Below are 15,507 nucleotides of genomic sequence, written 5' to 3' on the forward strand. Positions count from 1 at the left end.
TACAATGCAAGTAGTATTGTGACAGAAGCACAAAGTGCTATGAGATTTATGTATGTATTAACTTTTATATGTATAAAATATTTCTGAAAGAATACACAAGACATGGTGACAGTGGTTCTCTGGGGAGAGCCAACAGAGTACCGAGAAGTAGGGGTGAGAGGGAGACTTATTTTTCACTGTTTATATTTTTCTATTCTTTTCACAAAGAAAAATAAAGAAAATTAATGTCATAGGACTACAGAGAAAAGGCAGTTACATTCTAATGAGGAATTCTGAAGGCTTCGTGATGGAACAGTGACATGAGCTTGTCCTCCTGGAGATGTGCCATGTCACCACTAAAGATCATATTTTATCTTTTTGAACCATAGTTTTGTCTGGATATATACCCAAAAGTGGGATTGCTGGATCATAGGGCAACCCTATGTAGTTTGGGGTGAGCAGATGCAAACTATTATATATAGAAGGGATAAACAACAAGGTCCTACTGTATAGCACAGGGAACTATATTCAATATCCTGCAATAAACCATAATGGAAAAGAATATAAAAAAGAATGTGTGTGTGTGTGTGTGTGTGTGTGTGTGTGTGTATAACTGAATCACTTTGCTGTACAGAAGATATTAACGCAACGTTGTAAATCAACTATACTTCAATTAAAAAAAAAAAAGAACATATGTTATGATCCTGTGGCATCCCTTAACTGCACTCAGCCATAGAGGTTTCTGAGTATCAAATCCAAATATGTGTCTCAGGAATAGTTGGTAGCTTAATTGTGTCAACGGTTATATGTTCTGAATTCTATAACCTCAACCTGAATACAGCAACATAAAACTGAAATAAGTACTCCCAAATTAAGCTTGATATTTCTCTAATGAAGAACAAACACTTGTAAACATGGACCATGGTGTATCTGAGCTGCTTGCATGTAGGCAGTAAAAAATGTCAGTTGTGTCATCTGCTTGAATCTACACAAATTATCACTTTAAAAAAATTAATTCAATGTCACTTTTATCTAAGGCTTTGAAGGTTACAGTGAAGAAATTTCTGGGTCACAATGGAAAAGTAAAACGCTTGGTACGTTTTACTATAGGCTAACTTAGGAAAATAAAAATGTCCATTCTTCTTTCGGAGCTATCTGGCATAACTCTATAATGTGTTATTACTATTGCCCTATTGCTTTTTTAACAGTCCAATATGAAATTCCACCACTTTCAACTATGAGCATGGGAGGTGGGAAATAATTCCTCCCCCATAGTCAAAATCGCAACTTTCCTGTGATCTTTTCACTAAGGGCTTCTGTGTAAAAGCCTTTTGGATTGTTTTATTTGAAGAAAATGGATTCTTGGGAGAGATGTGAAAAAAAATGTTTTCTGTAGCCTTGGTTTGCCAGCTGTTTTATATGGGCATTTGATATTAAGTGATACAGAAACCTTATCTTATTACACTAGGAAAGGAATATAGTGTGAAGGATACGTTGGCATTGCAATAAAAATGACCAATAACTTATTAATCTTGTGCTATAGTGTTGCCCTGAGGATAGTATTTGTGGTTCTGACTCCAACAAAATTGCCTATGGACATGAAAGACAAGGCAGGGCTGTTTACTTCAGTGGGCAAATAGGATTGTGTGTGGTTTTCTGCATTAAAAAACATCCTACCCTGGGGTTATTGATATATACATGTTATTTGTATTGTCAGTGAAATAAGGTTTCACCATATTACTACTGACTGCCAAATCCCCTGAAGATGACTCTTCTGCAGCCAAAATAATGTCCTATTAGTGACCTAGACTTCCATTTTCTGGACTTCTGGAGCCCACTTGCTTTACATGCCAGAAAACCAAATAACCCTTTGCGTTCCTTAAAAATATTGCTTTTTTCAGGGCTTCCCTGGTGGTGCAGTGGTTTGGAGTCCGCCTGCCGATGCAGGGGACACAGGTTCGTGCCCCGGTCCGGGAAGATCCCACGTGCCGCGGAGCGGCTGGGCCCGTAACCCATGGCCACTGGGCCTGCGCGTCCGGAGCCTGTGCTCCGCAACGGGAGAGGCCACAACAGTGAGAGGCCCACGTACCACAAAAAAAAAAAAAAATATATATATATATATATATATAACTTTTTTCAGAGGCTGGCTTAGAGTTCTACAGATAGATCATTTTTAGTTAACCCATTTAGCCCCTTTAGCATTTGGAATTTTGTTCATGGGAAACCTCTCCAGAGATAACTAGTTCGCATTCCTGCAACAGTTTCTCAACCTTGACACTAGTGACATTTTGGACCAGATCATTTTTTGGGTGGGAGCTGTACTGTATTTAGTAGCATCCCAGACCTCTACCAAACAGATGCCAGTAGCAGCCCCCTGACCCAGTTGTGACAACCAAAAATATCTCCAGATCCTGCCAAATGTCCCCTGGGAAGCAAAATCCCTTTTAGTTTAGAACAAGGTAGAAAAGGAATACTTGTCATACACTTGTGGATTCGCTATGTACATTTTGGCAAAGAAATATCTTAGGGGAGTAAACTCTTCCCAGAAAAGTGGTTAGCTAAAAATTCATTCCCAGTTTTCTATAATAGCATTTGCAAGGCATAATGCATAAATAACCAGATACAAAAACATTAAGTCACATGTTTAGAATGACCTTAGCTTTGTTATTATGGCCAAAAAGTGCTGTCAATTTCATCTTTCCTGTTCCCCCAAAACAGGACACCTATTCTTGAAGTATTTATTTGGACGTTCTTTCTTTCTTTCTTCTTCTTTTTAAATGTGATGGCCATGTGAGAGTGTTTTTAAACCATGAAGGATACATGGCAGGGATTGAGAAAAAGTGAAGAGATTGGGAAATTCATTCTGCAGTTCTCTCTTTGGAGTCTGGCTAGGTGCATTTTCTTTAGATATGGTGCCTTTAAGCCTGAGATTCAATAATATCCTCTCCTGTCATGGTTTAAGCAAAGGTTTCCTGTGAATTCATCCGGTTTATGTTTGGATTTGGGGAGAGCCTATTTCAGAATACCAGAATTAGGGGATCAAGACAGTGTGCTGAGTCTGATCTTCTCAGTACATTTTCTGTTCTAAATGACTCTCTGATTTGAGGGGCAGTACTGGAACTTGCTGGGAAGTATGAAATATTCTTGTTTGATGGATAGTATTAGAGCGGACAGAACAAAAATGCCTAAAAATTTCCCCCAAGGGTGCCCTTTGTTAGTATCCGTTTACTTGGCTGTTTTCTTTATGTTTCTGCTGTTTTTCCCATAAAATTTCCTGTAAACTTTGCCAGTCCATCCTATCCTTACTGCTTTCATTTTTAATATGACAATTGGTACATTTCGCAAAATAAACCAGCCACTCTAAAATGTGACGCATGATTCACTCTGTTGGTACAAGAGCCTGAAACTGGGTTTCTAAGAAACTTGCATGGTGAATGAAAAGGGCCGTTTGTGGAGTGGTCATGAGTACCTGCTATGTTATTATGAGCCCCAAATAAGTCTTTCTGTTCACTGACTCATAAATAAAATCTGTCAAAGATAAGACCTAAAGCGTTTTTTTTTTAATGCAAACCATGATTTTTATAGAAAAGGTCTGTTTTCCCTGGTTGTCAGTACCTTTGCATGCTTAGAAAACAGGCATTAGTTTAAGCTTCCACTGAGCATTTACAGATATGTGATGCCAGCCAATTTTCTCTGGGTTCTCACCTCTCAGCTGCCTATTTGAACAGAAGCCATCTTCTGTGCCCCCACCAATTTGACACTGGCGGCCTCTACTGTAATCACTACTTATTTCTCTAAACTGCTCTGCATTCATTTATTCATTCATTCAACCTACAGGTATTAAGCAAGACATACCTTGGAGACACTGTGGGTTCAGTTCCAGACTACTGCAATAAAGCAGATACCTCAATAAAATGAGTCACACAATTTTTTAAAATTTCCCAGTGCATATAGAAGTTATGTTTGGACTAGACTGTAGTCTATTAAATGTGCAAAGCATTATGTCTAAAAAAACAATGTGCATACATGAATTAAAAATATTTTATTGCTAAAAAATGCTAAGCACCATCTGACAATGCAGGGTTGCCACAAACCTTCAATTTGTAAAAGTTGCAATATCTGTGAAGTGTAATACAGCAAAGCACAATAAAATGAGGTATGCCTGTATTTACTATGTCCCAGGCTCTGTTCTAGGCAACAAAGTCAAGGTGTCCTCAACTCTCTTGAAGCTGACATTCTAGAGGGAGAAATAATCAATAAATACATTCCATTAGTCAACTTGACTGCTGTAACAAAATGCCATTGATTGTGTGGCTTTAAACAACAGAAATATATTTCTCACAGTTCTGGAGGCTGGAAGTCCAAGATCAGGCTGATTTAGTTTGGGATTTAGTTTCTGGCTTTTACAAGGCTGCTTTCTCATTATGTCCTCACATAGCCTTTCCTCCATGTGAGCATGTGGATAGAGAGAGAGCAAGCACTCTAATGCCTCTTCTTATAAGGGCACTAGCCATTTGAGGTTAGGGCCCCACCCTCATGAGCTCATTTAACCTTAGTTTCTTCCTTAAAGGCTCCATCTCCACATACAGCCACTTTGGAAATTAGGACTTCAATATATGAATTTTAAAGGGACACAAACATTTGGTCCATAGCATATATAAAGACATTTTTAAAAATTACTAGTTCAGATAGTGATAAGAACAATGAAAAAAAATAGAGGAAAGGAATAGAGAACAATTGGGGCAGAGATGGTGGTTGCTACTTTAACTAGAGACCTCTGAAAAGATGGGAAAGTTGAGTGAGATCAATAATGAGAAAGAGATAGTTCTAGGGTGATTTGGGGAAATAACCATTCCAGGTAGAGAGAATTGTAAGTATAGTGGCCTAAGATGAGAGTGAGAATGACAGGCTCATGTGACAGATGAAGGTCAGTGTGGTTGGATCCTAGTTGGCTCTGGGGAGAGAGGTGGGCAATAGCCTGATTGTGCTCATCAATATGAGGAATTCAAATTTTGTTCTCATTGCAACGGAAAGCCATTGACCAACTTTAGGCTGGTTAATGTATAGATAAGGTTCAATTTAAATGCTTAAATAGAAAAACTCAAAGGATGTCCTACCCATCTTTGGTATACATAGTAAATGTTCAACACATTTTTTAAAGTGGAAGGATGGATGTTTTCTTACATAGTAATTGACTTTAAAGTCAGATTTGTTAACTATAATTTATATTGTGTATGTATTCACTCTTAAGAGTGTACAATTCTATGAGGTCTGACAAGCACATAGTTGTGGAACCACCAAGCAATGAAGGTATAGAACAGTTACATCACTTTCCAAAATTCCCTCAGGTGTCTGTGCACTCAGACTCTTCCCCCAGTCCCAGCCTTTGGCATCCATTATTTATTTTCGGTCTTTAAAGTTTTGCATTTTCCATAGTATTATATAAATGGATATAAAATATAGACTTTTGAGTTCGACTTCTTTCATTTAGCATAATTTACTTAAGATTCACCATGTTAAATATATCAGTAGTTCTTTCCTTTTAATTGTTTAGTAGCATCCCAGTGTATGGATGGACCACAGTTTATTAATTCAATTGAAGGATATTTGGCTTGTTTCCAGTTTTTGGCAAGTATTAAATAAAGCTGCTATAAATATTTGCATTAAGGTTTTTGTGTGAACTCAAGTTTTCATTTATCTTCAGTTACTATGTACCAGTGGGATGGTTGGGTTATATGCTATGTATATGTTTAACTTTATAAGAAACTGCCAAACTGTTTTCTAACAGGGCTGTATCATCCTGTATCTCCACCAGCAATGAAAGAGTTCCACTTTCTCTGAATCCTTGACAGCTCTGATTGTCTTTTTTTTTAATTTGGCCATTTTAATGAGTATATAGTCAATATTCTTTTTTCTAAAATTTTAGAGGTATTGTAGGCATAGGTATGGATAGTAAGGAGGATGCAATGTGTAATGGTGTAATTTTTTCAGCTACATCTTTTTTAACCAAAAGACTGTGACCTTATAATCCTTGTTGAGAGCTAGATCAATTTAAGACTCTTAGTTCCCCAATCCTTGCTTGAAGACTTGTATAGGATCTAAGCTTAAAGAATTTACTCTTTGAAACCTGGCAACCTTGAAATCCAGCCCCCCTACACTCAGTGGGGTTCTCATGGAATGCTTCTTTAGAAAGGTGACCCATGAGATCCTCTATTCAAAATATCAGTGACCCCTGAGAGATGATGAAGTTTTTGTCTCTAAAACTCCAACCTCAGTCATACTATTTAAAAGAAAGAAAGAAAGAAAGGAAGGAAGAAAGAAAGAAAGAAAAAGAAAGAAAGAAAGAAAGAAAGAAAGAAAGAAAGAAAGAAAGAAAGAAAGAAAGAAAGAAAACTAAAAGTAGTAATTGACTTTTGCTAAGAGTATGGCAAAGTGAAGTAATGATTCCATGATCCCTGAGAGGCATTTTCGCATTCTATCCTGATACCAGTGAAATACTCCATCACAGCCCACCTGGTTTTGTCTGCACGATGTGTGGCTGGTCACTCTAGCCTTTCCCTTACCAGTGAGACATAAAGAAAAAAACATGATTTAAAATTCTGCTGAGGAATTTGAGCATTCGGTAACTTGTGGACTCCAGGGTATAAGTCTGAGCAGAGATGGCCTGTAAGTGTTTTCGATACCCTTTAATAGATCTCTGTTAAAGCTGTCCTTCAATAGATCTCCAGAAGGATCATCCCACCTCTGATTTGTGAAGCTCTGATCTTGCCCAGTATTATTCTATAATTGTTCAATGAAGGACCCTGGAGGACTAGAAAACTCAGTGCCTTTTACAGCGTGTACAGAGGTATATCACATCGGTCCATAATCTCCATCAGTGCCCTGACTGAATCCAGAAAAGATTCCTTTCCTCACCTAGACCTAAATTGTCCACAAATTGTCCTTCTCTTTTCATGGAGAAAGAAAGTACTTAGTTTCTACCTGAGGGCATGGATTCATGCCTAGCACAAATTATCCAGAATTCTCTATAAGCTGATCCTATTTCTTTTTTTTTTTTCTTTAGCTATACTATTTCATAGGAAACTGTGCTTCAGTTTCTCCTCAAAGTATTACTTCTTTTTTTTTTTTTTTTTTTTTTGCGGTACACGGGCCTCTCACTGTTGTGGCCTCTCCCGTTGCAGAGCACAGGCTCCAGATGCGCAGGCTCAGCGGCCATGGCTCACGGGCCCAGCCGCTCTGCAGCATGTGGGATCTTCCCGGACTGGGGCACGAACCCGTGTCCCCTGCATCGGCAGGCGGACTCTCAACCACTGCGCCACCAGGGAAGCCCTGATCCTCTTTCTTGAATGAAGGGCTAGATGCAATTTCTGTCTGTGTAACACCAGCCACCTTTATAAAGCTTGGTGCTATGGTTTTGCCTTTCTTTCAAGGAGCTTTAGAAACAATGCCCATGGCTTTTCTCTGCTATTGGTTAAACATACTATTACACTCACCTGGCCTAAGAGATTTTTGTGCAGTCAATTTTATAAGAGGACTCAAAATTGTCATTTTATTCAGAACAACTTATTTCTTGTGGAATCAAAGACCATCAGTCTCCTGCATGATCCTGTTAACAGTTGATGGGCAACATGAGGGTGGAACTCTGTCTTCTCCAGACGTGTGTGGTAGCGTTTGGTTAGCAGCCAGGCGTGCATCAGCTTCATGAATCTATGAATCTTCTTTTTGTTTTTCTGTTTGCAGATTTTATTCTTCACCGTACAGTATTGCAACCAACCGCATGATTCCACAGACACCCATCACGCCATTCATTGCTGCTTCCCCTGTCTCCACATACCAGGTATGTCCGGTTTACCTGCACCTCCCGGGAAACCTTTCTTGCCAGGAACAGACTAGATCAAGACAAAAGGGAAACAGTAGGATTTTTGTTTTAAGTTGTCTTCCCTTTAGTCATATCTTAATGTCATAATACTCAAACTATCCATTGAGCCTACACTTTCAAGGGCTTGTTTGCATCTGTTTCACTGAATGATAAAAATCCACTGAGCTTTCCATTCTTCCTGCTGAGTTTTCATGATTTTGCTACTTTCCAGCCAACATTAGTGCAGCTTTCTTACCACTGAGAGGTTATTTTGTGTGTTGTCTGTTATTTCGGTTGTTGTTCCCTAGGGTATCTTTTATGAGAACACATTTCTGGCAACTCCCTGCACGCCCTCCAGGATATTGTATCATTGTCATCTCATTTTGTCACAATCGTTCTGTGTATCCATGGAAAGCTACATGGATAGATGCAAAATCATTTGCTCCAAGAAATAGGGAAGATTATCAAAGGGGTAAAAGTAATTCCTACTTCCTCCTCTTACTTCATTCTCAGTTCCAAAGAGGCCAAAAGAGACCTCGGGGGTTCCACATGTTGAAACACAAGAAAATCTGAGGCTCAGTGTGTGTCCTAAACCAGATGTTGTAGCCAGTTAGTAATGCTAAGTCCACAGGTGGATTGAAATAGCCATCCTTCTCCCTCAAACAGTGCTCCTTATCTTATTCCTTTGAGTCATCAAAGATATGATATTTCTCCCTGCTTCTCTTTACCTCATGTAGTTCTTCAGACAATTCTTCTAATTCAAAATAGAAAAAAATGCCTATGAATGCTACCAAGAGTGTTGAGTGTCACTGTTTAAAGCTTTGGAGAGAGAAAGAAAGAGCAAGAGTGTGACTGTGTGCCTGCGTGTGTTTCCCTATATTGTGCAGATGGTTGGTGGGTGGGGGGTTTACAACAGGGAAAACTGTAATGTTGCTGACTGCTACGAATTCAGTGAAGTTTCACATTATTCATCCACTACATACGTCATATCAGGAGGTCCCAGCTGTCAGAGCATCATGCCTGAGACTATGCACTTTTGTCCTTAACTGATTCCCCCCAAAGCAGATCATTCTCATTCTGTGTCTGCACTTAGATTCTTGATACCTGTCAGGTGAGCGGAATAGACTTTTGTGTGAATTGCATTAGAGGGTCTCAGAATGGCTGATTTCTTAATTGCCTTTCCTTGGGACCCATGAGGCTAAGTGCAGATGCTGTTCAGTTTTTGTTCTTCCTACAGGCCTGCCTGGTTGTAATGTGTGTTTTTTGGTTTTTTACCCATTTTTTTCTAATCTTGGCCTCTGTTTCAGCCAAGACCACCCATTGAGCTCCACTGTAGAGCACTTTGGTGACATGAATAAAATCTCCACAGAACAGTCATTTCTTTTGGGAGGGTTCATAAGTGGAATTTAACTCTGGCTCTCTTTTCTCAAAAAAGGAATTAGAGCAATTTCCTATGTTGTTGATTCTTGCTTTTCACCACTTCTTTTTTTTTTTTTTTTAATCTAAAGTTCATTGTCAATTTCATTGACGTGAGTATATTGAAAACAAAATCTTCGGGGCTCTCTATGTCACAATCAGCTCTTAGAAGCTGACTTTCTCATTTGGCTGATGGCGAACATTCAGAACACTTGGCTGGCTCATATACTCATTTTTATTTGCCATACCAATTACCATGAGCGAGAAAAATCACAGACTTGTTTAACTAGGGTTTAACCCAAAACATACCCCAAAATTTCTGGTTGATCTCTCTGATTCTTCCCCAACTTTTACCACTTGGATTTATTTCCAAGATGGGATCACTTGAGAATATGAAGTTAGAACCAATGACAGAAAAAGAGGAAGTCTTAGCAGTCATGCTAAGTAATGCCTCCTTCCTTATTCGCCCGGGTCTTTCCGGAAGTTGACCTATAAACAGGAGATCGCTGAAGCCTCCAAATGTGCTCCATGGCCCAGCCTGGCCCACGTGGGCACTACAGCCAGCTCCAGGGAAGTAGGAATTTGCTTTACATTGTACCATGTTTCAGGGACCAAATGAATCAGGTCCAAGAATTTCCTTTGTACCCTTAGTTTTGAGCACTGATTCGCTGTAAGTCAGGTGGACTCCACTTTCTTATGACCTAGTGTGACTCCACTGAACGCAAGAACCGAGTTCTCTCTGTGATTGCTTTCTTCTAATAAATGCTGTTTGATGCATAGGTCCAGAGTACTTCATGGATGCCTCATCCGCCATACGTTATGCAACCAACAGTAAGTGTTCTCAGTCACCTGAGGCTCGATGTTTCTATTATCCGAGTGCAAGCTTTTGTAATGCATAGAAGCTTTGGGGTAAAGCTTTTGTTCTATTCCATGCCTCTTTCTGGCAGCCCTATTTTCCAGATACAAAGCTGTTCCTGAAATTCTATAAAAGTGTAAACAGTAGATAGAGTGATAGTGATGGAGTGAAACAGAGTTGAGAGAGGAAGAGAGAGAGAGAGGGAGGAAGAGAACAAACTTGATTGGAGGAGATAGCAATCAAACGCTCATGTTGCTGTCTACCATTTGTTATGAAAGGGGAGTGTCTACTTCATGCAGAATTGTGAACTCTGGACAGTTAAATCCATTATAGGAGGAAAGCCTTTCTGTTGTCCTTCTCCTCCTGTTATGCTTTGTTTTCTTCGGATGCAGTTGGGTGTGCTTTGGGAACGATTTTGTGTAGCATGGCTAAGTGTTGACTCAAAGCAATATATTTGAAATAGGAAGGTATTTGTCTACTAATAGATGCAGATAGATAATAGATAGCAAGGTTGGTAGATGACTTTTACGTTAACTAACTAGAGCCATTCTCTTCTTCTTTTAGTGGAAAATTTCTTCCCAAAATATTCGAACTCTATTTTCTACTAGCTAGCTTTCCCATTTTGTGGTACAATATTACGTTAGTCCCAAGGGAAATAATATTACTTATTCCATTAGAATCCAGGCTGAAGGCTATTGATTCCATGTATCTTTGTCGAGGTCTTCCATGTTTTTGAGCTCTATAGAAGTACTAGCCAGGGAGCTTTCAAGAGCAATATACTCATGGGAGTGTGAGATAGGGGAAAGATCCCCAGCGGAAAGTTGTGTGACAAGGTCTCTGCTGTACTCTCCTGGGTATGTTCAAATCTGTAACTTTGTTTCCTTTTCTGTCACTATACTTAACATGGCTTTGGAGAGGATCAAAACAGAGAGAATATGTGAAAACAGTGTTTGAAGTATGACATACTATACCTTATTATTATCATTAATCCTTATTATTGAATGTATTAGTTGTTCAAAGAAGAAGCAATGCTACATTTTAACCCTTTTCAAAGCTAAATGTAAATAAGGTAGCACATATTAAAAACCAGGGAGTTAAATACACAGACATCTATTTCCTGGACTCAAAGGATCACAGCACCTGGCTTTCATATTTGAGCTTTGTCCATTTTCTTAAAAAATAAGGAACACTCCATGTTGCTCCTAGTGTTTTGATAGTTTGCTTTTTATTTGAAGAATAAAATATATGTAGCTTACTAGAGCAGAACTTTAGACCCTATTCTGCAGATCCCCGTATTTACTCTTATTCACATACCTTGGGGGCTTCCTGAGTTCATCTGATCTGTGTTGTATAAATCAGACCAACATGCAACGAATCCAGGCTGTTCTTTTCCGTCCCAGGTGTGAGGTAGAATTCAATAGATGGAAACAACTACCTTCTAAAAAAATATTGTGTGTGTTTGAAGAGCATTGAGGCTAGCTTAGTCCTCACGCTGAGGTCAAGCATCATCTCATCGTGGCCTAAAGGAATGCACATCTGGCAAAATCTGAATATTTTTCCAGATACCAAAGTATGTAAGATTCCATAGTACTTCTGGAGCTGTGAGGAGATGGGAAGATATTTGTATGTGTTTTTTTCCAACTGTCACTCAGGGCCTTAGCTAAATGTTTTATTAGCTTCTCCTTCTCCCCAGACCAGCTTCACCCATTTTTTGGATGTATTATTTCTTGTATATCTTCCCCTAGCAATAGTTGTGTGTGTGTGTGTGTGTGTGTGTGTGTGTGTGTGTATGTGTTCATTTGTCCCCCACCAGGATCTTTCTTGCGATGGCTTCTGGTCCCTAATATCTTTTCACTTCCCCTGACTAGACTCTGCATGATATTTGAGCTTAGGTCACCCCCCTTAAGATGTAATGCTTGTGGCTTGGACAGATTCCTGGGGAAAGGAGTGGCTGGGGCGCCCACCACCTTGTTATCTTTAACATGGAAAAATTGGCTAAACTGCATCATGGAAACACAATTTGTAGCATCAGTCGTTTCCCTGTAACAGTTTTGTTGGTTGTATTTATTGTATAAAGAACCTTTACCCAACTGGTCTTAGTTTCATCATCAAAGTGGGGTTGGTTAAATTAATCACTCTGTGATACTAAAACATAAAAATAATTAGGCAGTCCAGGGTGGAGAAATAAAATACCTGGATCTGAAGGGAAGGAATGAATGACGTGGTGATTAATAGCATGGACTCTTCTTTTTTGGCTGCATTGGGTCTTCGTTGCTGCACGTGGGCTTTCTCTAGTTGCAGCGAGTGGGGGCTACTCTTCGTTGCAGTGCACGGGCTTTTCATTGCAGTGGCTTCTTTTGTTGCTGAGCACGGGCTTCAGTAGTTGTAGCACGTGGGGTCAGTTGTGGTGCATGGGCCTAGTTGCTCTGCAGCATGTGGGATCTTCCCAGACTAGGGATCAAACCTGTGTCCCCTGCATTGGCAGGTGCATTCTTAACCACTGCACCACCAGGGAAGTCCCAATAGCATGGATTCTTGGTTAGTCTCTTTGAGAGAGGAAAACCTTTCTGTTATAGGACTTTGGGCAATTAAACTTTCTGAGCCACTGTTTTCTCATCTGTAATATGGATATAATCATGACTAAATTATTATGGTTTGGGTTCATGAAATGAAGCAAGGCTTTAAAGCTCTTAAAATAATGCCAGACAAATAGCAAACACTCAGTAAATTACTGTTATCATTATTCAGTTATATGAGTAGATGACTGCACATTGTGCTTTAGATTAGCCCAATTACATAAAATGACTGTTGGTATAGGAAGAAGTTGAGAAAAAGCAATAATCACCCATTTCTACCACATTCATACTGCTTATTTAGCATACTTTCCTAATGAGTTTGGTGGACATAGCCTCTATGGCTATAAATAAGATAAATTGCTTAGATTGGTGTTTATCTCATTTACTTCCTAAATCTTTCAACACCTATAATAAAAATAATGAAAATAAAAAATAAAGGCCCATTGGGTACCTCTTGTATGTCAGTAACTGGAACCTACTTTACAAATAAATTCAAGGTGTCCATAGCTACACATCTCCAATATATTGCCCATAATAATGATTTGCTTACAACTTTTCTCCTTTCTCACGTTTTCTCTTCCACTGTTTTGAGAAAATCGCACAGATAAGCTCTCTGTGTATAGGGTGCAAAGGCATGCTTCCCCCATCACCGTGAATCACAGGGCCTCCTACACTGCAGCAAGAGCCCTTCAGGTTCTTTTTAGGCTCTACTCGAGGGCCCCAAGTTCTCAACTAGGCTTATATCTGAAGAGGACACAGTGCTTCATTCAAATCTTAAAGTAGAGCGCAGTGCCTCTAATCTTTCCCTACTAGGGAGGGGTAATGATCTATAAGAGAGACATGAATTGATGGAAAGAAGGGAGGGGAGTAGTAAAAGGACAAGAGAAAAACAGAAAGCATAAGCGTAAAGCTGAAGTTGGTTGTTTAGGTTTGCTTCTTTGCAGATTGAAATTTCTGAGTTGTGTGCAATGCACTTTTTTGTAAACTTAGAAGAAAACTCTGAGAGGCTTTTCACTTTTAAGGAAGAGGGGATAAAATTCTCCCTGCCTTGGTCATATCTCTCGTACTGGTGTTTCTGCAAGGAAACCATTCTCTGTCAGTTGTCTGACTCTGGAACTTTATCAGGTCAAACCCCACTGAGGACAGCAAGAGCGTTTCTATTTGCACTTTATTTTTTTTCCACTGAAAGAGAGCACTGTGAGACTATATCAGGAGTTCACTCTTTGCTGATGTTGCCAGTGCAATTGGTACGTGTTACTGTTCCCCAGTGCAGAGTTCTGTCCTAAACTCTGAAATCTCACCACGACACTGAAGGATTTTTTTATTTTAAACATCTTTATTGGAGTATAATTGCTTTACAATGGTGTGTTAGTTTCTGCTTTATAACAAAGTGAATCAGCTATATGCATACATATATCCCCATATCCCCTCCCTCTTGCTTCTCCCTCCCACCCTCCCTAGCCCACCCTTCTAGGTGGTTACAAAGCACCAATCTGATCTCCCTGTGCTATGCGGCTGCTTCCCACTAGCTATCTGAGAATGGACTTGAGGACACGGGGAGGGGGAAGAGTAAGGTGGGACTGACAGGATTTTAATAGAGGACGGATTGCACTAAATATCTACTCTGTGTGGCAGCTTGTCACACTGGAATCTCATATGAATGCACAATTGAAATCCCTGTGTTATGATACGTCAGGTATTTTGTTACATCTCTACTGACAGGGAGAAAAGATGATAGTTCCCAAGAAGAAGTAGAGTTCAATTCTCTTAAATTTTATTTAGGCTCATGTGAATCATAAATCTTCTGTTCTTCATGTGGTTAGCATTAATTATTCTCAAGGAGAAAGGTCAACTTTCATTTTTACCTAATTACAAATAACTTACCTAACTACAGGATTCTAAGAAATGCAAGATGCTCTTATGGAGTCATTGGATGACTTGTTGCTATGCATGGCTAAATTACGACTTATGATGAATAAACCTTACATTTATAGCTAAACAGTCAATATAAACTTTCCCTCTACAACAAAAGAAGAAGTTCAGAAAAGCCCCAGAATACTTGATTTGGTCATTCTTTACCTGCAGGTAGGTAAGGCCTAAGTCTTAATTTTAGGGACCATGTCCTCCAAATTTGCAGGCATGTTTTTCCTAAAACACATCACCAAATTTGGAAAGAACATTTAAGTCATTAGAATTCTGTTCAGAAAGCAAAGTTTTCAGATACTATCATTTTATTCCAACCGCTGAACTGAGCAAAAATTCTTTGTAAGTATCGTTGTCAAAGTACCAAACAAAGACAGTGTGTTTGCTATGTAAGGAGTTTACCTGGTGGATATAGATCTACAGACCAAATCTTTTTTAAGTGACTAGCAAACACAAAACAGTAACTCTAGCCCATTTATACTATTTCTACCAGAAGAGAATTAAAAAAAATATGTGAGAGTAAATTTAGAAGGAACAACTTCATTTGGGTGTCACCTCCCTATAAATATACTCCTGGGGTAAAGTAAATACAAAGAAGACCACTTGCACAGAAAGTCTCTTCGATACCTTAACATTTAAGTTCTACTCTCTTAGCAAATTTCAGTTATCCAACATGGTGTTATCAACTATAGTCACCATGATTTACATTAGCTTCTCAAATCTTATTTATCTTATAGCTGAAAATTTGTACTCCCCACCACACCCCCAGCCCTTAGCAACCACTTTCTTCTCTGTTTCTATGAGTCTGATTATTTTTGTCTTTCCCTAGATTCCACATGTAAGTGGTACCATGTAGTATTTGTCTTTCTCTATCTGGATTATTTCACTTTGCATAATGC

The 15,507-nt window shown here is 39.1% G+C and overlaps 1 protein-coding gene across 14 annotated transcripts in view; it reads left to right on the plus strand.

Moving 5' to 3' along the window:
- RBMS3 (RNA binding motif single stranded interacting protein 3) overlaps window positions 1-15,507 on the plus strand; it is a 715,503-nt gene that overhangs the window by 601,199 nt on the left and 98,797 nt on the right. For 10 of the 14 annotated variants that reach the window (XM_033864509.2, XM_019946974.3, XM_033864508.2 and 7 more), the window contains exons 9-10: window positions 7,720-7,816; window positions 10,034-10,084. In XM_033864509.2, the coding sequence (XP_033720400.1) occupies window positions 7,720-7,816; window positions 10,034-10,084 (148 nt within the window). The remainder of the gene's footprint in view (window positions 1-7,719; window positions 7,817-10,033; window positions 10,085-15,507) is intronic. The other 4 variants (XM_019946975.3, XM_033864512.2, XM_073810934.1 and 1 more) reach the window with 1 other exon arrangement.

The sequence above is a fragment of the Tursiops truncatus genome, chromosome 10, assembly GCF_011762595.2.
Source record: "Tursiops truncatus isolate mTurTru1 chromosome 10, mTurTru1.mat.Y, whole genome shotgun sequence".
NCBI classification, from domain to species: domain Eukaryota; kingdom Metazoa; phylum Chordata; class Mammalia; order Artiodactyla; family Delphinidae; genus Tursiops; species Tursiops truncatus.